Raw genomic sequence first — 24,160 nt, 5'->3', positions numbered from 1 at the left:
TACCCAGAAAAGAATTTTCTGTAGTAACTCAGATCCCACCCCATCACATACTGGTTCTGACCAGGTTATGCACTTGCATGGCACATGGATTCTGCACTTGTGCAGTGGCTCAGAATTCCACCAGGAGTCAAAATTTTAAATATTAAAAGAAAATGAAGGATCTGTGTATGTTGGTTCTTTTTAGTTGGTTTAGTTTAGCTGGTTCTTTGGATCTAACAGGGTCTTCAAATTCCTGCAACAAATTGTGATGTAGACTTTTTGGGGGGTATATTTACCGCTTAAAACAGAGGTGGGCAAACATCCGGCCCGCGGAACCCTCCTGCCGGGCCCCTGAGCCTCCTGGCCTGGGAGGCTAGCCCCTGGCCCCTCTCCTGCTGTTCCTCCTCCCCCGCAGCCTCAGTACGCCATGCTGCTGGTGTAGTGTATTAAACTGCTCCACGTAGGAACGTGCTACTGGTAGCAGTTATGGAGAGCAATTTACGACACTACACTGGCACAATGCTCTGGGTGGCCGGGCAACACACTGGGCGGCGTGGCTGTCGTGCCACCAGGCACCGGTGTTCTGTGCTGCCTGGTAAGGGAGCGGGGGGGTTGGATAGAGGCCAGGGGAGTTCGGGGTGGTGGTCAGGGGGCGGGGGTGTGGATGGGGTCGGGATGGTCAGAGGGTGGGGAACGGGGAGGGTTGAATGGGGGCTGGGGTCCCAGGGGGGGCAGTCAGGAAGGAGCGGGGGTTGGATGAGGCGGTGGGGAGCAGTCAGGGAACGGGGGGGGGAAATTGGATGGGGCAGGAGTCCGGGGGGGGGCGTCAGGGAGCAAGAAGCAAGGGGGGAGGCAGATGGGGGGGGCACAGCCTCCCCTAACCGGCTCTCCATACAATTTCCAAAACCCAATGTGGTTCTCGGGCCAAAAAGTTTGCCCTCCACCCCCGGCTTAAACAGATACATTAAAATGTGTTAGACAACACAGGGGTATGTCTACACTGCAGTGTAAGCCTAGCGTTTGAACTCAGGCTCAAGCCTAATTCCCTTTTGTCTACACACACATCATGCTGAACCTAGGTCCCAGGACCGCACAGGGGTGGAGAGTCTGAGCCTGAATCAAGTCAGGATCCACAATTCGAGGCCTACTGCTTTTCAGGTAGACACCGCCCCACTGGACCCATACTCTGGGAGTCCTGCAAAAGTATTCCACACTCCCACAGGCTGACTTTCTTGTCCTCTGGACAGTCTAGTTTTCTCATGCTGCATCACGAAGAAAGGGCTAGAGCGGCCACATTTTGGAAGGGCTCTAGAAAGTCTGGGATGGGTGGTTGGACTTGGAGCTGCATAATGCAATGTAGATGCTGGAACCCTAGGTTGGGATCCATGGTTCAACAGTTCCTAGCTGGGGGTGGCAAATTATTGTAGACCCTCAAGCCATAGGTTAACAAAACCAGGGTCTGCTATTTCAAGTTCTATGAACACTGGGCTAACGTTGCAGTGTAGACATACCCACAGTGGTTAAAACCTGCAGGGCCCTGTCTGTGCTACAGCTCTCCATTGTTGCTGCCAGTGCTTGAGTTGCACCATTGTTAAACTGCAAGTCCTACATTTGGCAGTTAAGATAAATCCATTAAGTGTGAGATAACTCACGAGGAAATATGCAGTAGTTCTGGATTTAATTTGATTTTATTAAATTGTTACCTTTGTTTTAAAAATTTAATGTAAATGGCCCTCTCCCGTTTTGATCAGATGTACTGTTGACAGCTTACCCCAAGATAAATGCACCAGGATACAGTAGGAGTTAAAATCTTAACAAAACCTCTCATTGTTCCATAACCTTTTTAACTTTTTTCCCTTCCCCTGACAGGAAATGACCTAGAGGCCTTACAAATACATTTGTGCATTCTTGCTGCAGACTCTACAATTGAAGGCAAACTCAATCTGGAAGCACCACTTATTAATGTTATATTGGAAACAACTACCTCATCATACAGAAGGAAAAGAGAAGGCTTGCAATAATAAACACTCTAGTTCTTAATAAGTTGTACTTGCAAAGTCTTCAGAAAACAAAACAGATTTTTTTTTTCAGTATTAAGAAGAGACACTACAAACAAACTGATTTGACAGACTGGATCTGTCAAGACATGGAAGATCTTTGATCTGCTGACATAAGGACTTTGTTTTTCAAGGAAAGAGTCTCTGCACTGCTTTTACAATCGCTGTTGATCGGTGGTTTTGTTCCGCTCTTCCTGGTATTACTAGTTGGAAAGCTCCATTAAGGTATTACTCCTAAAAGATGATTTACGTTTTATGAACTTTTACGTCAGGGGTCAACAAGTGCGGGCAAGGAAATTATAGGAGTTGGCTTTCTTCCCTTCATAGTGCATCTTATGTACAGAGTGGAATACTAAACGAGAATTTTTTTTGAGATACTTCAGTTTGCTTTTTGAGTTCACTTTGTAACTGCAGCAGGGCTGCACTGAACACTGAAAATACTAAGTCAGCAAATCTGCTGCCTTTTTCACTGCTGATACAGATTATACAGACGCCTGCCCTTTTGAAATGCCTTTTATGAAACATATGTACACGGTCCTCTACTGTTACTATACATAACTACATTTCTGAGGAAGGAATTTGACAACTGATTGCTAATCCAAGGAATTTTTGAACAACTACTCACTTATGTATTGCTGTAGTGCACAGGAAAGTAAAATGGACTATAAGAGGCGCTTTTTGCTTGGCGGGTCCAAGCAAAAAGTGCAGCAACACCAGCAGTATCAAATGCCTGAGCTAGGCAGGACCCTGAGCGCACCGTTGGCATCCACTACCCCGGCTTCCCCTTTGGTCTCCTCAGCTGCTGCAGGCAGCTGCAACCACCCTGTGTCCCATACTACTCCAATTGCAGACATCCAGCAGGGAATCTCCAAATATCTGGATGCACTCAATGTGTTTTGCCGTGCGAGCACTTTCCTTACAGACCTTTTCAGCAGTGTATTTAGGAACTCACACTATTCAAAGGCAGCTATGCAACTGAAAGACGTGCAGGAACATGTCATGGAAGCAGCGAGTCGGCTCACGGCAGCAATAAAACCAGAAATAGCAAAAATGCTGATGGAGCTGAGTGCTGGAGCTGCAAACTTCAAAGATCAAAAGGAATTCAGCCTACAGGACATTGAGGTAAGTTACCATAGGTTATGATATTTTGCATGTGAAGTTCCCTGACCCCTTCTTTATTGTACTTATCATTGTAAGATCGGCGCCATCACCACTGTACCAAAGGTGTACCGCCTTCTACTTTTTACGTTTCCTGAGAATTCTTTCCAAAATAAAAAGGAGGAAATTTATAAATGTTTTTATTTTCAAAATTTCAGAGGAGGAAAATATGGTAAAGAGATTTGCAGTGCATAATTTTGTGATACATTAAATTACATATTGAATATTTTTTCCTGTGCAAGGTAAAATCATTTTTAAAAAAATTGCAATACATGTATAAGATATTTATCAGCTAGAAAAAGTAAACTTTGTCTCTTCAGTTACACTGTTTTTGAGCTGTACGAGAACCATGTTGAAGTCATTTGTTAAGAAAATATACTACTGTATGGTTTATTTCCCCAGTATCATTGTTCTGTCAGAAGTAACAAATTGTGCTTTATTCATGGAGAACATGACTTTTGACAGACTGTTCACATGCATGACTTTTAGTGTGTTTGTATGTGAATGATCACTCAGTTACTGAAAAGTTTTTAAGGGACATCAATGACATACAGATATGTTTGTTTATTATTTAGTTTTGAATAGTAAAGGTCCCTATACAAGTCTCTTGGCTTCCTAATATGTACTCAGTAATATAACAAAAATCCCAGCAGCCTATAAAATAATTCAAACAGGAACTCAGCCAGCCAGCCACCTAGAAAAAAATTGCTTCTGCTCCCTTCGTCTCTTTGGGAAGCATACCCATAATCTTTTCCAAAAACAGCATGAAAAAAGTAAAAAGATTTTTAAAATAAGCTACAGATCGGAATTCTGTCATTAAATGGAAATTTTTTTTTGTGATTTAAGAAAATATTTAACTGTACAGGGTGACTTAACTTAAAGCATTATGAATTTTTAAACCAACCATCAGTAAAATGAATCCTATAAAGGAGAAAAGTGTGAACTAGTATTTCTAATGACATAATCTCAGAGAGACAGTACCGTATAAATTACATTGTATTTTATTTACTGCTTCTTATTGACGTGGACTGTTGGTAAGAGTGTGAAAAGGGATTATTTTTCATAGTTACTTGGTTTAAATTATAATATATACACATTAGTCTGTAGCAACTGTAATCTGAACTAATTTAAGACAAAATTCTGGTCATTGGCATATTGAAAAAAAAGTATTTAAACTTTGTAGTCTTTGTGAGACCTATCCGTATGTGCTCTGTAGTGTTCTCAGTGGTGGCAGATGACAGAACAAGAAGCAATGGTCTCAAGTACAGTGTGGGAGGCCTATGTTGGATATTAGGAAAAACTATTTCACTAGGAGGGTGGTGAAGCACTGGAATGGGCTCCCTAGGTGGAATCTCCATCCTTACAGGTTTTTAAGGCCCAGCTTGACAAAGCCCTGTCTGGGATGATTTAGTTCGGGTTGGTCCTGGTTTGAGTAGAGGGTTGGACTAGATAACCTCCTGAGATCTCTTCCAACCCTAATCTTCTATAAATCTATATTATTGTTAGTATTTATAAGCTGCCTATTGTAGTATTTGGATTCACCAGCTTCGGCTAGAAAGAAAAATTAGTGCTTGTATGATGTTTGTATTACAAAACATGTACATCACGTTGGTACAAATTCCATACAAAAGGTTAGGGTTAGTGTCTCTCTAATCTTAACATACAAATTTTGAATTTTATTTTATGCTTGAACTAATTTCATTATAGTCATTGTCTAGGACAGCAGTTCTCAAAATGTGTGTCACGGCCCCGTTTTAATGGGATCACCAGGGCTGGTGTTAGACTCGCTGGGGCTCCAGGCTGAAGCCAAAGCCCAAGCAAATCCAGGGCCGGCATTAGACTTGCGGCGGCTTAGGCTGCAGCTTCAAGGCTGAAGCCCTCGGGCTGTGGCTTCAGCCGCATGTGGGTGGGGGGGGGGGGGGTCGTAGTAATTTTTGTTGTCAGAAGGGGGTTGCAGTGCAATGATGTTTGAGAACCATTGGTCTAGGAGATCTTTAATGACTCAGACGTCAAATAATTTTGTGAGTTACATTGTACTATACACTGTCTTTTCAAGTAGCCTTCTGTAGGTACACTTTAGGAGATGAAGCAGTTAATAGTAAAGCTAATTGATCTGAGAAATTTGGCTTATAATATTCCAGCAAACTTCCATTGTTACTGTGGTTTATATACTTTATTGTACAATCTGATTGGTTTACTATACATTTGTCATATAAATGATTTTCATGTACTCTGATTTTCTTGCCACACACAGTAGAACACACTGCTGCACATGTTTGTCTAGTGTTTTCCACAATCTTATGTTCTGCTGTACTCTTTGAGGAATAGTATTGTGATCGTGAAATTAAAGACTATCTCAATGCTTATGCAAAATAGGGCAAGTTTTCTAAAAGAAAAAAATAGAGGAACTTCACTCTCCCAGACTTTGAAGCTCTGTTGTCCTGCAAAAAATTGGCAACAAAATGTGAAAATTCCAATCTACAATTCCAGATGCTACCTGAACAACCTGTCATACAGACTTTAGAAGTCACTTGGGGAGAATCCCCTTTTTGTGAGCCTCAGTCTCTGCAATGTTTCTGAATTGTACTAAAGCGGGACTCCCTCTTGTTCACCTTGCACAGTGCCCATCAACTCTTAGCTCTTTGTACCTTACAAGGTCTTCAGAGGTTTGGCTTGGGCTTCAGCCCCATATCACCTGCATTAAACTATTAGGTAGCTAAATTAGCACTCAGGCCCTAGGCAGTGCTGTCTTCATTAGCTACACTAGTCACAAATTTAGTGAGAAGATGTGCAGAACACTATTTTCAAATGTGTATAACTCAGTCAAATCAAACCACTTTTTACCGGAACACTCGTATATCATAAGCCAAACTGAACTAGAGCCATATCAAATTTAAAGTCTCTATAAAGACCCCTTTAAACATTAAAGTTGTCATATTTTTAAAATTGCAAGAATTTTTGCTTAATGTGACAGGTGGTTCCATGCTGCTTTTGCTCAAACTTTAATTTTTTTAAAATTACCCCCTCAGGCCTAGAGAGAAAATGGAAAATTCTAGTGTGGAAAGGTAAAAGTTTCCTGAAAGTATGTGCAGGATTTGAAACCCCACTCTTTTGTTCACCCAGGGGGAGTAGAAAAACTGGATAAGCTAGCTGCCTGAGTCCAGCTGAGGATTCACTAGCTCAGTTTTTAGAGGGAAAGGGGAAAGAGAGGAGCAGAGCATGACAGGCACCATTTCCTTCAAGGGTGGGAGAGTGGTGCACAGTATTTGAGGATACTGCTTTTCCTGAATATAAGGGAGTAGCAAACAGCAGAACAGTCCACCCATGTGGAAGCAGGGCTGGCCTTACCGTGAGGCGAACTGAGGCAGCCACCGCTGGTGCCAGACTGTCGGGGGGTGCCACTAGGACCCAGAGTGTAGAAAATTGTGTCTGCTACTGGTGCACATGTATTCTCTCTGTTCTAGATGCACAGAGGTGGTGGAGTGCTGTGCTGGAGGAAGGAGGGCACAAGAGACATTACAGGCAGGCAGGAGGAAAGGTGAGAGGGAATAACAGAAAGCAGCAGGAGCTGAAGGGAGAGAGAGGAGGAGGAGCCTCTTATGTACCTCTCTAGCACCCCCAGGAGCCTGGACTGATTAACACCAGCTTCTCAGGGAGCTTCCTGTTTCCTGCTGCTTCCCTGAATCCACTTGAGGAGAACAGGCAGTCAACTGAAGTAGTAGGAGCCAGTTAGGCCCTTAAGACGCTGATATGTTCCCTCACTCAGGCCCTGCTACCAGCCTGCTTATTTGTCCCCTTCATTTGAGTGTTGAGAGCCACTATAGCTGGCACAGAACAGCAGTCGTGAGAGAAAGAAGAAAACATCCCTCTGGGGCAGCATTCAGAAAAAGAAAGAAATCAAAGGAAACTTTTCTATCTAAGCAGGAAGGAGCTCTCCTGAGATACATAGACACAATTGTTCATGGTGAGCCTTCTGGCCCCCGTGAGGATATGAGTTGTGAGGAGATGCCTGATCTTCCAGTTAGTCAGAGTGCAGGTGACCTGGCGGCTACTGCAGCATCCATATCTCCATCTCAAATGGATGTAACCATGCAAATTCCTGAAGAAAAGTGCAGATCAGAGAAGAGTGCGGTGGAAGTGCAAGAAACAGCTGCTGCTGAGTTTAGTTCCTTAAGTCTAGATGATCCATGACAGTGGACCCACTTGAGCAGTAGGCTGAGGGACTTCCTTGTACTGCATGGGCAACAGCAAGTGAAAAACTTTGTGTTCCCCAAAGACAATGAAAGTAGAAGTTTCCATCCAACACATTACTGGCATGAAATCCCCAATGGTGACAAAGTGGAGAGGCCATGGCTTTATGTACTCAAAAACCCAGAATGCTGAATACCGTTTTTGTTGCAAACTCTTCCAGTCTAATGTTCCAGCCACACTGGGTTCTTTGGGAACAAAGGACTGGAAAAATCTGGCTGGAAATCTGGCATGCCAAGAGAAGGCAGCAAATCACCAGAGAGCATTCCAGGTGGAAAAAGCTTGAGATGAGACTAAGGTTAAAGGCCACCACAGATGATCAGAATCAAGAGGAGATTGCATCAGAGTCTCTTTACTGGCAAAATGTTCTGAAAAGGCTCATTGCTTGCTACCCAAAACCTAGCACTGCGTGGCACTTCAGATCAGCTGTATGTGCCAAACAATGGAAACATCCTTAAAATTGTGGGGCTGATGGCTGAGAGTGATGCTGTACTCCAGGAGCATCTAAGAAGAGTCACCACCCCAAAAATGTACACATACCACTACCTTGGAAAAACAATTTAAAATGAGATCATACAGTTACTGGCAACAAAAGTCAAACAGAAGATTGTGGCAGATCTGAAGTCAGCAAGATATTACTCTGTTATTCTAGACTGCACACCTGACCTCAGCTGTACGGAACAAATGACTTTAATGGTGCCTTTTGTAACAACAACAGAACCCAGTGAAAATGTCCCTGCAATGGTGACTGTCAGAGAGTATTTTCTAGAATTTATTGACATTGATGATCCTACAGGAGCTGATATGACAAATGTGCTTCTTAAAAAGCTGGAGGATACGGGAATTGCGATAGCTGACATGAGAGGTCAGGGCTACAATAATGGTGCCACTGAGAGGAAAGAATAGAGGTGTGCAGACACAGATCCGAGAGTTAAACCCTCGAACTTTTTTTGTCCCATGCAGTTCTCATTCATTGAATTGGGTGGTCAGTGATGCAGCATCAGCTTCTTGTGATGCTGCTGAATTTTTTAATGTAATTCAAAGCATCTATGTATTTTTCTCTACATCAACTCATCGATGGCAAATTTTGAAGCAACATCTGGGAACATCCTCTCTGACACTGAAACCACTGAGTGCCACACGATGGGAAAGTCGAGTGGAGGCGATAAAGCCTATCAAACACCAAATTGGGAAGATAGTTGCCATTATGGAGGATAATAATAACAGTTCTGACAGGAACTGTTCGTGGGAGAACAGTGGCAGAGGGAAATGGAATCACCAGAAACATACATAACTTCAAATTCCTGTGTGGCTTAGTGTTGTGGCATGACATACTGTTTGAAATAAATGTAAGCAAGAGACTCCAAGGTGTTGACCTTGATATATCTGGAGCAATGGAACAACTGGACAAAGCAAAGTCATACCTACAGTCTTACTGGTCAAATGAGGGATTTCAAAACATTCTGAAGAGTGCACAGAAGTTGGCAGAGGAACTTTACACTGAAGCTATTTTCCCACCCATGCAAGAATACAAGAGTCACCAAAGAAAACGACATTTTGATTACAAGGCACGGGATAATCCCATAAGAGACCCCAAACAACAATTCAAAGTAGAAAACTTTAACCAGGTGCTTGATTGTGCAATACAGTCAGTTGAAAAATGTTTCATGCAGCTCAAGGAACATGGCAGTATATTTGGGATGTTGTATGGTATTCCAAAACTCCTCACTGTACCTGAAGAAGACCTATACCAGTAATGCAGGGCACTAGAGACAGTGTTGACACATGATGACATGTGCAACATTGATGCGAGTGACTTAGGTATGAACTGAAAGCCCTTTCAAGATACATTTCAGCAGGATCAACTCCAAAGGCTGTTCTGGAATATATGTGCACAAATAAGATGACCACCCTCTTTCCAAATGCTTTTGTTGCTCTGCGCATACTTCTAACACTTCCTTAACAGTTGCCAGTGGAGAACACAGGATCTCCAAGCTGAAGTTAATAAAAACACATCTACGCTCCACAGTGACACAGGAGAGGCTGGTCGGCCTTGCAACCATCTCAAGAGAGCATGAGCTGGCCCAGACTGTGGACCTTCAGGAAGCAGTTCAAATCTTTGCAACCAAGAAGGCATGGAAAGCACCACTTTGATTATTCAAACAGATAAAAATGCCAGTGTTTACTATGCAGACAAGAAAAGTTAAGTGTTACTTAAAATTTTTGAACAAGGCAAAACAAAATTTTAAGTTGTTAGTTCTCCTTTATTGGGGTAGGTAGTAGAGCAGTACTATGAGAGGAGTAACAGAGGAAGAAGGCAGAATTGAGACCTTTCAAGGTGCCAAAATGTTGTGAACCGGCCCTATGTAGAAGAGCATTTGGATACAGAGGGGCCTACTGCATGTCCAGGGGGGTGACAACCCCAGAAGAACCCTCCTGCAAAGAGGTCCCCAAATTATCATATATGGGGGACGATGGGGAGAAGTAATTTAGGGGATAACCCAGAATTTATTAACACTGTGTGAGTTGATTTTATTTGATGGAGAAGGAAGGAGGATGTTGTGTTTTCAGGGGAAAGGAAGATGAGGCAATGTAAGTTGAATAGTCATGGCTTTGGTGGAAGGGATGCAGTCTTGGTGTATTTTTTTTTATCTGGGCTGGTATGCTTTGACCTCAGGATAGCAGGTGCCGAGGACACTTTTCAAATCCTGATTAACATCAGCTGATTTGGGTTAGAATGAAACAAATGTAGCTGTAACTATAGCAATCATTGCCAATCGCACTGTAATAAATTATTTCTGGCAGAACAGAAATGGCTTAGTCATAATGAGTCATCTACCAATGTATAAAAGGGGGTAACTTCTCCTGGTCCAGTTACTTGTATTGGTGAGACGCTCTGAGCATGCACATTTTGTGTCGAGCTTCTTTACTTTCATCACTGCAAATGCTGAATTTCCCCCCTCTACTCTCAAAAAAATCAAACCAAAATTCTTAAGAGTCTTGCGCCTTTGGTGGCGAGAAACAGATTGTATTGAAAGTGGAAGGAAATCAAGGGGAATTACTGTATATATTTATGTTCCTTAAGTTCCCTCTTCTCTTCCCTTAAACCCTAGTAGTATGGAACAGTGCACTGAAATTGGATTTCTGTTGATTATCAGAATAAAAATAAAATACATGTTAAAAGCTGGATTTTTATAGTGATAAATGTTTGAACATTCCTCCATCCTACTGAGAGGTCTATGCACAAACAAATAAAATACAATGGGGAGAGAGGAATCAAGAATAAACTAATGTGAAACAATTCAAACCACTCTGAAATATGCAGTGTAAATCTTGTCTTGGCTATGGGTGGAGCTAATAAATTGAGTTACTATCTCTTGTGATGTCAGGCCATATGTTCATCTTGGTCATAAACAAGAAGAAAACAGGAGTTGGGGCGCAAAATAATTAGATCTAAAATTGAGTTGCAATGTAAAGCTAATGGGAATTATTTTCTGCTTCTGTACATTAAAAGTACTTAAGATTTGTGTTCAATCAAAGGGTTCATAGAATAAAAGGATGTCTGAATAAAAATTCTGTTCTTCAGCATGTAGTTGCTTTAAAATTAAAGTGTGGGTTTTTTCCTCCTAACAAGTAAAGTCCAGTTTCAGTCTTTTTGGCCACCTGTTGCATGGCTTGCTGATTTAGCTCCTGATTTCATCCAGATGAGACTCATCCAGCATGAATGAATGCTGTCATGTTGCCCTTCTCTCCTGATACTGTAAACACTAACATGGCTTAAACTGGAATCTTATAAATCTTATTGTATATCTAAAGGAAGGAAAGGTAACTTTTTGTTCTGGAAAAGCAGACTCTTTTGCTACAGTTGTCTACTTGGGATGTTGTAAGATCACTTTTTAAATTGCATGGAAGTTACTGGGCACTGTAAAAATGAGGAACATATTGTTCACCTTGTATAATGGCATGTGGGAGAGGGTGTTATCATATAATCTTTGTCCTCCAGTTTGAGCAATATCTGATTATTACCTTAATTATATTAGCTATTCCCATCTGGCCCCTCAAATTGGCAAAGAGCCTATATGCAGTCTGATCATCCCCAAAGCCATTATCAAAAGTGCTGAAGAAGGGAGAATAAATACTGTGAAGAAATAAAGGTAGTTGGAAGCCAGATCTTAAACTTCAGTGAGTTAACTTTTCTTTTTTTTTTTTTAAGTGAAAATTGTCATAATATAAAAGAGGAATGTGGAATTCAGGAGAAATTTATAACCTTGCTGTAGACATTGGAGTTAAAGCTTCTGACACATTCTGCTAAATTGCAAATTAGTGATTAATTGTAGCTACCACTAGCTCATTCACATTGTACAGAATCCACTCTCTATAAAATTCCATGGTCTGGAAATCTGCACAGAATCACTTGTTAACAATGAAATTTATGTAATGCTTTTCAGTGCACATAGTTTAGTATAGAGTTATGAAATGGACAACTGTGTGACCCCATAAAGATAACACTTCAGGAGAAGGTGAGGTCAGAGTGGCAAAACGTAACCCTGCATACTGACCTCTTGCATTGGATTGAATAGGTAAAATGTACTGTGGCTCCACACAAACCAAAACCATCTATTTTTAATTGCAGTAAATTGCTTGATTTCCACAACAGCTTTGTTAGTCACTACTGTCAACTTTAAGAATATTACCATACGTGCAGTGCCTAGTAGTCAAGGTAGTACTCAATACTTAAATATTTTGCCATTCTTTACTTGTAAAGATTCAACACCATGATAGTATGCTCTCTGAGCTGCTTTGGTTTAGGAACTCCAGATTTCCAGTGGCATAAAGATTTGATTTCTGATCTTACCAGTTCATAAAATATCAGAATTGTAAACTATCTCTAGTCCCCCATTTCAACAGTACTGCTTTACATTTCTCCAAGACTGAAGATGGCAAGTCTGTACCTTGCACAAATTTTGTTTTTAGCACTTGCACTATTCTGTTTTTCCCAGTAGTGTGACTGGATGAGTGTCTTGGCCTTGTCTAACTTTGTCAAACGTCAGTCAAAAGGGATGATTAGGATAACTTCGGTCATGCTGTGTTCCCATATAATCCGGACACTCAGATTATACCACTCACTAGCAGGTAAAATAAGGAAATACTACCAAGATATATCAGTTATAAATATTGGTGCAACCTCAGTGTTGTTCCTTTTTGGTCTCCTTTTTTTTGTAGGCTAATAGTCTAATACAGTCATCTTTAGTAGTACAGTATTGACAAGCGAGGGGTTTTTAATCGGAAAAAATGCTAATTTTTGCTAGTTACTGGAGAACCTTTCCACTTTAACTTCTGTAGTTCTTGGTCTCTGACTTTTATCTTGGCTCAATTCTCAGTCTCTCTTGAATGAATAAATGTATGAGTTTCTGGGCAGCTAGTTCAGCTCCGTGAATTCACAAAACATGTTGATTTTTGCCTTCCTCGGGGGATGACACTGTTTTGATATCTCACATCAGGTGACCACAAATGTCAGCGTCTAACATTAGGATAAAACCAAGCCAGGTTAGTAAAAGTTCTGGGATTTCAGAGCAGATATTTAACTAAATATTATGATTCTGATCTACTCTTGTACATTTTGGGGAAAAAAAATCAAATTTATTGCATTCTTTCTCTTAATTGGGGTAACTAGAACCTACTTTGCGAATGCAGATATAATTTTCCTTTCTCACTGATCTTTTTTTGTTGTTGTGAACCTTATTATGAAATAAGGCCGCAGATTTTTTTGAGCCATCTCTGGTTTTCCAAATCAGTAGTTCTTCTGTTTGAAGCATCCAGGCGTGAAGACAGATGCAGCTGTAAAGCAGACGTTATTTCTGTGAGCTTCAGACAAAACAAATGGAATGTGATCCAATCCACATCAGTCACTACCAAAATGTGTGTGATTTACCACTAAGTTATTTGTATAATAGCTGATAGAAAAATATTAATGACTGTATGCCCGAAATAAAGACGACAAAATCTAATTTTCTGTGCGTGGAAACTGCTGTGGTATCTCTGAATATTTTCCCAGTCCTTATCTGCTGGTCACTTCTTGTCTCTTTGAAATGACTTTACCTAACCTGTGGTTGCTACTGTTTGAACAATTATGATGAAAGATAACTGGGTTAGGAAATAGTGTATTAGCTCAGTATAGACAAATATCAAGATAACAATGTAGAATGTAAATGGATGTAAAATGGAAATGCTTGAATAGGGTAGAAACCCTGTAGGAAGTCAAAGGAAACTTTCCTTGGAATGTTTTCTAAACAAAAATGGTGTCCTCGTCTGTTCCACTTTGCTGCTGTTACTACCTATTGTATCTTAAGTTCACCAAACTAAGTTTTGACTTATATGGTTAAATCGGAGGTAACTTCATTATTTGAGAAGTATGTGGGAAAAAAACAAGTTACTGGGCCAACACTCTTGTTTCTTGATAATTTTTTCTTCTGTTCCCTACTCTGAAAGAAAGGGTAGCCACTAGCTGACACTAAATTTTTGAGATTTTTTTTTTTAAAAAAAAATATGCCTTTAATATGTCTAATTTCCTGTGAAGATTTCTGAGTAAGAATTTGGGAGTGGTAACTTTTTATAGGTTATTCAAAGGAATCCATTCTAAAATCCTGATTCTGCAAATATTTTATATTGTATAGGTTCTAATACTACACTCATCACCATAATACCTGGGTGCCATCAAGTAATGCATTAAGCAACGTGGCTAACATCTGTCACGTTATGTATTCTCTCCTCCTCTCCCCGGGGGAGAAGCGTGTGCAGTGGTCTATCTTATTTTAGTAGGGTTTTTTTCAATGTATGTTGCTATGCATTTGTTAGAGAAGGAAGGTCAAAGAAACTTGCCTTGCACTTGGAGTGGAAGGTGGTAAAATGGTGGGAAGATAGTCCTTAGTTCTTGGAGGAGTTTATTTCACAGTCTTGGACCAGCCCCTGAGAAGGTTGTCTCCCATACAGATGAGCTGGACCCTTATTGTAGAGAATACCATTGTGCCAGAAGACTCTACTTGTTGCCCACAGTCTTCATCCTGGAGCTTTAGGCAGTCTTTTAGCTATCTGGGGCCCGGCCATACAGTGCTTTTGAATATGAGGACTGAGAGCTTGAACTTGATTTAGTATTATATGGGAAGCCAGTGTGGATAGCAGAGGGCAGGCTTGATATGCTTGCAGTGGCCTGCGTTGCTGGGGAGATGTTCTTCAGTGTCGTGTATTAGTTGGAGTTTAAGTGCTGAAGACTTTAAGCCTAGGTGTATTGTATTGTAATCCAGTCGAGAGCTGACAAATTGGGACTGTCCCAATATTTAGTTGTTTGTTCTGTGTCCCGACCAATGTATGATTGGGATGCCATTTGTCCTGATATTTTGGCTTGGGGCTAGAGGAGTACAATGATGAGCACTCACTTGGGGTCCCGGCGGTGCTTTTTTGGGGTGGCTCCCAGGAAACGGTGGGCAGCAGGACCTTGTTGCCCCTAGGCATGGGAAGGCCGGGGGGAGGGGTCTCTGTTTGCTGCACCTACCACAACCACTGGCTCCGTCACAGCCAATGGGAGCTGTGGGAGCAGAAAGGGCGCAGACCCCTCTTGGCTGACCCTGACCCTGGGGCACTGCGTGCTACTCATGCCTCCAAGTAAGCCCTGCTCCCACAGCTTCCGGCCAATGGCAGCTGGAGCCAGTGCTTGTGGCAAGCACAGCATGTGGAGTGGAGACTCCGCTGGCTGCTGCTGACCCTAGGAACCAGAGGAACCTACCAGGTGCTTCCCAGTGGGTGGGAACCATCCCCCAGGTAAGCGGCGGGGCTGCAGCTGGGGTCCTGTGCCCGCGGCTTGAGGCAGGGCTGTGGGTGGGAGCCGGGGCTGTGTGCTTGTGGTGAGGGCTGGGGCTATGCACCCACAACCCGCAGCTTGCAGCAGGGCTGGAGCAGGGGCCACGAGCCCCCGACCCGCAGCAGGGCTGTGACTGGAGCCGGGGCCGTGTGTCCTCAACCCACGGTTTCCTTAGGCTGTGTATCTTCCTTCTCCCATGGCTCCAGTGGTGTAGGGCTGTGAGCCTGTGGCTGCCTCCCCCCATGTCCCGATATTTTATTCTTGTCATCTGGTCACCCTATGACAAAGACATGAGTAACTGAGGTGAAGTCATCATCTACCAGGATAGGATGGAGTCTCCTAGCCAACTGTAGATTCGTAGATAGATTCATAGATATTTAGGTCAGAAGGGACCCTTATGATCATCTAGTCTGACCTCCTGCACAACGCAGGCCACAGAATTTCACCCACCACTCCTGCAAAAAACCTCACACCTATATCTGTGCTATTGAAGTCCTCAAATCGTAGTTTAAAGACTTCAAGGAGCAGAGAATCCTCCAGCAAGTGACCCGTGCCACATGCTACAGAGGAAGGCGAAAAACCTCCAGGGCCTCTTCCAATCTGCCCTCGAGGAAAATTCCTTCCCGACCCCAAATATGGCAATCGGCTAAACCGTGAGCATATGGGCAAGATTCATCAGCCAGATACTACAGAAAATTCTTTCCTGGGTAACTCAGATCCCACACTATCTAATATCCCATCACAGGCCATTGGATCTATTTACCATGAATATTTAATTACCAAAACCATGTTATCCCATCATACCATCTTCTCCATAAACTTATCGAGTTTAATCTCAAAGCCAGATAGATCTTTTGCCCCCACTGCTTCCCTTGGAAGGCTATTCCAAAACTTCACTCCTCTGATGGTTAGAGATGGTGGTAGAAAGCATTACTGGCAGATATGCTATTTGGGAGTCAGTGAGGAATCCAAGAATACACCTAAACTACAGACTGAAATGTCCAATTTTGTGTGTGGATCTTCAAGAAAAGGAGACCGTCATGGCCGCAAACGCTTTGAAATATTTTCTTCTGCCTACCAGCATCATCTCTGTCTTACTCAGATTCTCTTCATCTAGATATGCAGCCCACTTTACCTAAGTGAAATCTCATTGGCTTCAATTGGTTCCAGTGTGGTAGAAATCGAAGAATAATTTTTATACAGAGTGGTCCTGATGGGCACTTCATATTATTGTTTCCAAAGTTCAAATCTTCTTCACATATGATCTTTATTTTTCCCCTACACCAATCAGAGTGTAGAGATGAGCTCATCTTTTGGATGTCGGGTTGCCAGCTAAACTAGGTAAGATCCATTCAATTATATTTAGTGATGGAGGGAGAATTTATTAAAAAGCAAACATCACCCTTTCAGCTATAGATATTCCTCCCATTTCTCACCTGCCTCTCTTTTATTTTCATTTAGTTAATCCTTTCCTAACCACATTACTCACCCAAAAAAATCATGGAACTAATACGATGTTCACTATTATCATATATTATCACTTTACTTATATGTTATATCTCTTTTCCCTACCCTTTGTCTATCTTGTCCATAAATTTGTTAGTTCTTTGGGCAGGAACTGTCTAGTGATGTTTTTGTGCAGTGCCTAGCGCAATGGGCCCCTGAACTTGGTTGGTCCCTAGGCACTCCTGTAATAAACAGGATTAAGGCTGTGAGTTTGTCATGGATTGCGTGACCTTCATCACTTCTGCAGCGGCCGGTGTGCCTGGCTCAGGGGCAGCTCAGGCGGTTCCTGTGCCAGTCACGTTGGCCACTGTTGGGGCAGCCTTGGGTCACCAGGCCCTCCCACCCCTGCAGCAGCATCATTTGGGTGTGGTAGGGTGTTGGGGCATGGGATGGGGTGAGGCGGGCTCTGGGCAGCGCTTATCTGGGAGGCAACATCCCCCTCGCTCAGCTGCTAGGTGGAGGTGTGGCCAGGCAGCTCTGCGCACTGCCTCTGCCCAGAGCGCTGGCTTCACAGCTCCCATTGGCCAAGAACTGCGGCCAGTGGGAGCTGCAGGGGCGGTGCCTGCAGGGGAAAGCAGCATGCAGAGCTGCCTGGCCTAGCCTCCACCTAGCATCTGAGTTGCCACTTCCAGGGAGGCCCCCAGGTAAATGCTGCCCAGCACCCACCTCACCTCGTCCCGTGTCCCTGTCCCTACCCCCTCCCACACCCAAACTCTGCTGCTGCTGGAGGGGGAGGCATGGAGCCAGGTAGGGAGCCTTCTGGTCAACCCGCCCCCCCCACAAGCCCCCCAGCACCAATGGGGGTTCTGGGCTGCGTGCCACTCTGCCCCTCCACCCTGAACCCAGACCACCCTCCCCCAGCTCCCGTCCCCCCTCCCCCCAACTCAAGTTTTAGTTAGGGGTATATAGTAAAAGTTATGGAGAGGTCTCAGGACGTGAATTTTTGTTTACTGCCTATGATCTCTCTGTGACTTTTACTAAAAATAGCCATGACTAAAACGTAGCCATAAAGATGATTAATAATATTACCAATACTAGTATGGTAGAGGGCCAAGTTCTTATTGTAGGGTAATGGAAGACCATTAGTTCATTGATGTGTAACAAGTCGTTGAAGATTTATAATTCACAGAGAGCCATAGTTTCCAAGGAAAATGACTTTGCACAGTCTGAAAATGGGATTTAGCCAACGGAAAACTTGAAGAAACTAGAATGAATCCATCTTCCCCCTTGGAGATGCTTAAATGGACTGTGTTGTGTGATGGGCGTTAGTACCTCTTCTCTTCAGTCTGGAATTCTTTACAAACTGTAGAAATCTTCATCATAATCACTCTCATGATATCTGGTCTTTTTATGCTTAAACCCTTCTCTTGTTTACATAGCCTAAAGGAAGATATAATCTAGAGCAGTCATTTTCAAACTTTCTGTATTCATGACCCCCTTCCACACAGCAAGCTCTGAGTGTGACCCCCACCTTATAAATTAAAAATGCTGGATAATATAATTTAATGGAGACTTGGGGCTTTCAGCGCCAGGGAGCTGACAGCTTTCGACCCCCATGTAACTACCTTGCGACCTCCTGAGGGGTCACGACCCCCAGTATGAGATCCCCTGATTTAGAGGGAACAACCTTTTATTTTCAGTGTTGAAAGAGTTAACTTGATACAGCTGAATATACTACCCAGATGGTTACAGGTCTTGCCAGTCTTACTGCTGTATTAGTTCAAGAAAGATCTGGATAGGATATGCAAGACTTCTTTCTGGCAGGGGAAGAGACCCAAAATCAGCCTGCTGAGGCTGTGTGGATCCATAGAGCGAGGATAGCTTAATTTATTGGAAGTTTAACATGTAATACCTAATACTGGTTCTACTGTGGAAAGTGACAGAAGGGAATTGATCTAGCCTGGCTACTCTCTGACCTGATCTGCTTATGATGAATTCCCTTATATATGGCAACATAGGACAATCTGATGAGGGAAAGAAGCAGCTATTTAAAGAAAACAACACAAGACTCAGCCAGTACTCAGCCTTTTGATCTATATGGACTTTTTCCTGGTTGTGAAGACCTAATCTACAAGATATGGGAAGATAAAAGACTCTCATCTCTAGAGTTGCTTCAAAGAAGATAACTGGAATGATTTAGTGTGCTAGTAGTATGAAAAGAGACACTTCTTTTTTAAAAAAAATAACCACGAACAAGGCACTGTTAGATTTATTTTGTGTCTCACTGATTCCATGTCAAATTTCCGCAGTTGATGAGTAAAGATAGCTTTTCTAGTTATCATACTGGGTTCTTTTCTCCTTTACACATAACCACTTATAGTCCGCAAGCCAGATGAGGCCACTTGAACCTATTCACTCTCCTTGAAGGCTAGTGAAGTTGCAGACACATCAAAGAGAATCATTTGGCCTTCAGAATCAGTTATTGGTGGTGATGCATTTGAAGGAAAGAATCTAGCTGGACTTGAAGTCTAGAACAAAACTCATCTTTTTATTTGTAAACTCTGCATATTTGGTCTAGAATCAGTGAGACAATAAAAATCTAACCCCATTATGCCAATCTTCAGTTACTTTTCAAGAGTAAAACTTCACTTTATATCATATATAGAGAGGTCTATAGCAGGGGTCGGCAGCCTTTCAGAAGTGGTGTGCCGAGTCTTCATTTATTCACTCTAATTTAAGGTTTTGCATACCGGTAATACATTTTAATGTTTTTAGAAGGTCTCTCTTTGTAAGTCTATATAATATAACTAAATAATTATTGTATGTAAAGTAAACAAGGCTTTTAAAATGTTTAAGAAGCTTCATTTTAAATTAAAATGCAGATCTTATTAGTTTAGTGCAGTGGTTCTTAACATGGGGTGCAAGATGCCCTTTCTGGGGGTGCGAGACGTGAGATTTTTTTTTAGAAGGCAAATCATCGAAACACAAATTAAGCACAGGCACATAAGTACAACTACTTTGTTTCATCAAACCTATGTATTTATTAACATTATACATTTTTTAACGATTACTGTAATATACAAAGTTTTCAAGTTTTTAAGCTAATTGTTGTGTAATTTTTGATAAGGTCTGCAGAGCGCTGGGCCCAGGCCAGCGTAGAGCCCTGGACTGGCTGCCAGTACCCCAAGCTGGCAGGAGGGCTGAGCAGGGCCGGAGGCCCGGACCCTGGCTGGCAGGGGGCCGAGCGGCTGGAACCCCAGACCAGCAGTGAGGTGAGCGGGGCCAGCGGCTGGTATCCCAGGCCGGCAGCAGGCTGAGCGGGGCCAATGGCTGGGACCCCACCTGGCAAGGGGCTGATGGCCGGAACCCCAGACAGTCAGCGGGCTGAGCTGGGTGGCGGACAGAACCCCAGACCGGCAGCGGCTCACCTGCTGCCGGTCTGGGGTTCTGCTGGCTCCTGCTAGCCGGGGTCCCGGCTGCTGGTCCCACTCAGCCCACTGCCAGCCGGGGGTTCCGTTCACTCAGGCCGGCAGCGGGCTGAGCGAGGCTGGTGGCTGGAACTCCAGACTGTCAGTGGGCTGAGCGGGGCCGGCGGACAGAACCCCAGACCGGTGGTGGGCTGAGCGGCTCAGCCCGCTGCTGGTTTGGGGTTCCGTCCGCCGGCTCCTGATAGCCAGGGTCCTGGCTGCTGGCCCCGCTCCGCCTGCTGCTGGCCTGGGGTTCCGTTCGCCCAGGCCAGCAGTGGGCTGAGTGGGGCCGGCGGCCAGGACCCTGGCTGACAGCAGCATGCTAGTAAAAATCGGCTCGCATGCTGCCTTTGGCACGTATGCCGCAGGTTGCTGACCCCTGGTCTATAGAGATCTTACATACATTTGCAAACTAGATACATTTGAGAGAGACATTAACTTGTGTGAAAGATTGTCCTTTACTTCAGAGATTACCAGGGGGAAAGAGAAATAGCCATGCAGGGAGTGAGGATTGGTAGACCAATATTTAGGGAGGGGGGAGGCTTTCAGGTTGCAAAATAACTGAGGATAATGTAATGCAGAGGCACCCCAGAACCATCTACTGATACATTTGTTATCTCCTCCCAATAAATGACCTGTTGCATTCACTATGTCTAGAGTCCCAGCAGTAATTAAGTTTTAAGGGTGGTTGAAAGGAAGGGAGAAGTTTTTTTTTTAAAAATCTTGAAGCCTAGAGTTCACACCTTATTATCCAATGCAACAAATTTTTAAATAGTTTATGATAATGACCTTGCTAAGCTTGGAACTAAGGTTGTAGGTTTCCTTTCTTGTCTATAGTGTTGTAAAAGCTAAAAAATTAGATTAAAAAAATTTTTTTTTATATTGTATGGAATAGTTCTTAGTAATCAACACACACTTTCTGGATTTTTATTCAAACCTATAGTTTTACAGTGATTCTTCTTCAGTGGATATGGCTAATACTTTTCCCCGTTCACAAATTAGTTGAAAATCCTTGTACCCATTCTCGGTTTGCATATTAGTAAGTCATGAGCTTTAGCTGACAGTCATTCTTTGGTGAGCAAGCTGATGTGAACCTGAATGTCTGTTACAGCAAAACTATAATCCAATTGAACAATTAGACTATTACATCTGATTCACTTAGTCGCTTGCTGTGTTTTAAACGGCCAGTAGCAAAATAGTACTTTGCTAATGAGTTCTTTACAATAACAAATGAGGCTAGTTATACTGCTGCCTTGGTACAGCCACATCCATTGTGAGCAGCTGCGCCTGCTGACATTGCTTCTGAGTGGAGAAGGAAAGAAGGGCAGAACAGTGAAGACACTCTTGAGAATATGCTACAGAGAAAATCTTATCGAGTTCAAAACTAGCTTTACATGGAGTTGTGTTTTAGCTAAAATTTTACATTGAGAGGATTGTTATATGGTGTCAGTTAATTTTACAAACTGAACTTTTAAACAGGTTTCAGAGTAGCAACCGTGTTAGTCTGTATTTGCAAAAAGAAACAGCGTATATAAATCTCCCCACTGTATTTTCCACTGAATGCATCCGATGAAGTGAGCTGTAGCTCACGAAAGCTAATGCTCAAATAAATTTGTTAGTCTCTAAGGTGCCACATGAACTCTTAAAGTATATAAACTTGCCTTATCATCTACAATAGTATATAACTTTCAACTTTAATTACGATGTCTGAAAATTCTTAAAATTCTCATTTTAATCAGCAAAATAAAAACAAATTGCTGTATATTTGAGTGGCAATCTGGAAGGGAAAACAGAGGTATGAGTCACCATTGTTAAGCAGTACCCTGATACTGATATCAGGTTCTTAGTTTGTAGTGAAAAGGACCAAAGATTTTTAAAACCAGTCCATCAGTCATCTAGCCACATGAGGAAATTGTAAAACCACAAAGATTTTTAACAGTTAAATAGTCTGCTATTACTTCCAAAATACTAAGTAAAAATTCTGTCTAAAGCTTCATTTTGGTACTTTAAGCAACATGGCATATAGTGATTAGGGTCCTGGACTAGGACTTGAGAGACCTAGGTTCAGTGCCTGGCTCAGTTCTGTGCTGTGACCTTAGACAGGTCACTTAGTCTCTCTGTTAATCTGTTTCCCCGCCCACATTTTAATAGTCTTTCTCCATTTAGACTGTAAGCTCTTTAGGACAGAGGACTGTCTTTTGCTATGTGTTAGTACGGTTTCTAGCACAATGGGGTCCTGATCTCAGGGTGTCTAGGTGCAACAGTAACAGAGTAATTAATTTATTGCTCGTAGTCCTTGTTACTGTACCATTTTTTCCAATCAAAACTATGTATCTCAGTGAAGTACTTATGTTCCCCCTTAAATAACCAAAATACACAGTTAACGTGATTGGATTGGAAAATATCATTATTCCAGTTGTTCAAAGAGGTAAACTGGAACTTTCTTTAAAAAGTCCAGTTCAACTTTTCAAAAATTACAAAAGTGTACCTTCAGGGTCAAGACATCATAGGTCATGCTTCACCCTAAAGATATGGAAAAATAACAGCTAAAAAAAAGTTTCCTGAAGAATCATAGACAAATATGTAATACACCCAGCAAAATTGTAAGATGACATTATGGAAAACACATTGTATGCCTTTGTGTGCTATTAAAATAAACAGTGTTGCCTTAAATTGGTGTGCTCCTGGATGTGCACTATGCCCTTATCTCAAGAGCTAACTTTAATGGCTCAGGTAAAATCTTATTTTGTTTTGTTTTTGATAGAAATTTAGCCTTGAGGCAGTGTGAAATGGTCTAATGCCAATGATCTTTAATGTCAGTTCTTTACATTACGTTACATTACAATTCACTTGCATCTTCATAACTTTTGGATTTTTTTTTTTAAAAGTAGGATTGGGCATTTGAGTGGTCAAAAAATAACCGGTCAGTTGACCAGTTGATTGGTCAAATATTGTCAAATAATGTAAAAAAAGTCAACTATTTTAAAGCACTAATTTATTAGAACATAAATAGAGAAAAGAAAAAGATGACGAGTTTATGGTCTCCATGTGGTTTAGCCTTAGATACTCATGCCTGATTATAAAAAAAACAAATTTACTTAGCTGAGTTATTTTAACTAAGAAAAATGTGAAACATAATGAAATGAAATTCTAAAAAATGAAATTCTTTTTTAGCAATGGTAGGTTAGCATTTAAATGTGAATGTTATTCAATATTGAACAGTTATAAAAGAAAAATGAAATTAAACAAAATAAACATAGCAACTATAAAAGAAAATGTCATTTTTAAATGCACGTATACTAGGTAGGCAGCTGGCCAACTCTTCAAGCAGCTTAATGGCTGTGCATCTTTTCTCTTTATGTTTGGGGATGAGGTTTAATGACTGAATCCTCTTTTCGCTCCCCCATTCCCTTCTGAGTTAATTTCTGTATGTTTTATCTAGTCAGTTTATATTGTAAACTCTTCCGGGCAGGGACCATGTCTTTTAACTTGTTAATTTTTGTAAATCGCTATGTATATGGATAGCCTGATATACAAATAAAGATATACATACATAAAATTTCAGTTCACTTTTTTTCTCAGCAAATGGTATTAGTATGTAGTAGAACAGGGATCGGCAATCGTTGGCACGCGGCCCGCCAGGGTAGGCCGGGCCAGTTTGTTTACGTGCCGCATCCGCAGGTTTGGCCAATCGCAGCTCCCATTGGCTGCGGTTCGCTGCTCTAGGCCAATGGGGGGCTGCGGAAAGCAGCGCAGGCCGAGGGACGGGCTTACACTGGCGGGCTGTGTGCCAAGGTTGCCAATCCCTGTAGTAGAGTTAGTGATCGTGACATTTAAGTAGGCTTGCTAGCAGATAGCACCATGAGGTAATCAAAAAGGTAGGCCAGCACCTACGTCAAGGTATTCTTGTTGGAATATTTGACTGTGGTCAAATGATAGGTAGTCAGTTG

The 24,160-nt window shown here is 42.3% G+C and overlaps 1 protein-coding gene across 2 annotated transcripts in view; it reads left to right on the top strand.

The window, feature by feature from the left end:
- The window catches only part of GARRE1 (granule associated Rac and RHOG effector 1), a 105,375-nt gene that overhangs the window by 45,156 nt on the left and 36,059 nt on the right, over positions 1 to 24,160 (top strand). Inside the window, exon 2 of one of the 2 annotated variants that reach the window (XM_048816922.2) lies at positions 1,849 to 3,158. The exons of the other annotated variant lie outside the window; for it this stretch is intronic. Within the exon in view, the coding sequence (XP_048672879.1) occupies positions 2,664 to 3,158 (495 nt within the window). The 5' untranslated portion in view covers positions 1,849 to 2,663. The remainder of the gene's footprint in view (positions 1 to 1,848; positions 3,159 to 24,160) is intronic. 2 annotated transcript variants of the gene reach the window in all.

Source organism: Caretta caretta, chromosome 12 (assembly GCF_965140235.1).
Source record: "Caretta caretta isolate rCarCar2 chromosome 12, rCarCar1.hap1, whole genome shotgun sequence".
NCBI lineage: Eukaryota > Metazoa > Chordata > Testudines > Cheloniidae > Caretta > Caretta caretta.
The sequence above is the reverse complement of the archived record's forward strand: the minus strand, read 5'-3'. Positions and strand labels throughout refer to the sequence as shown.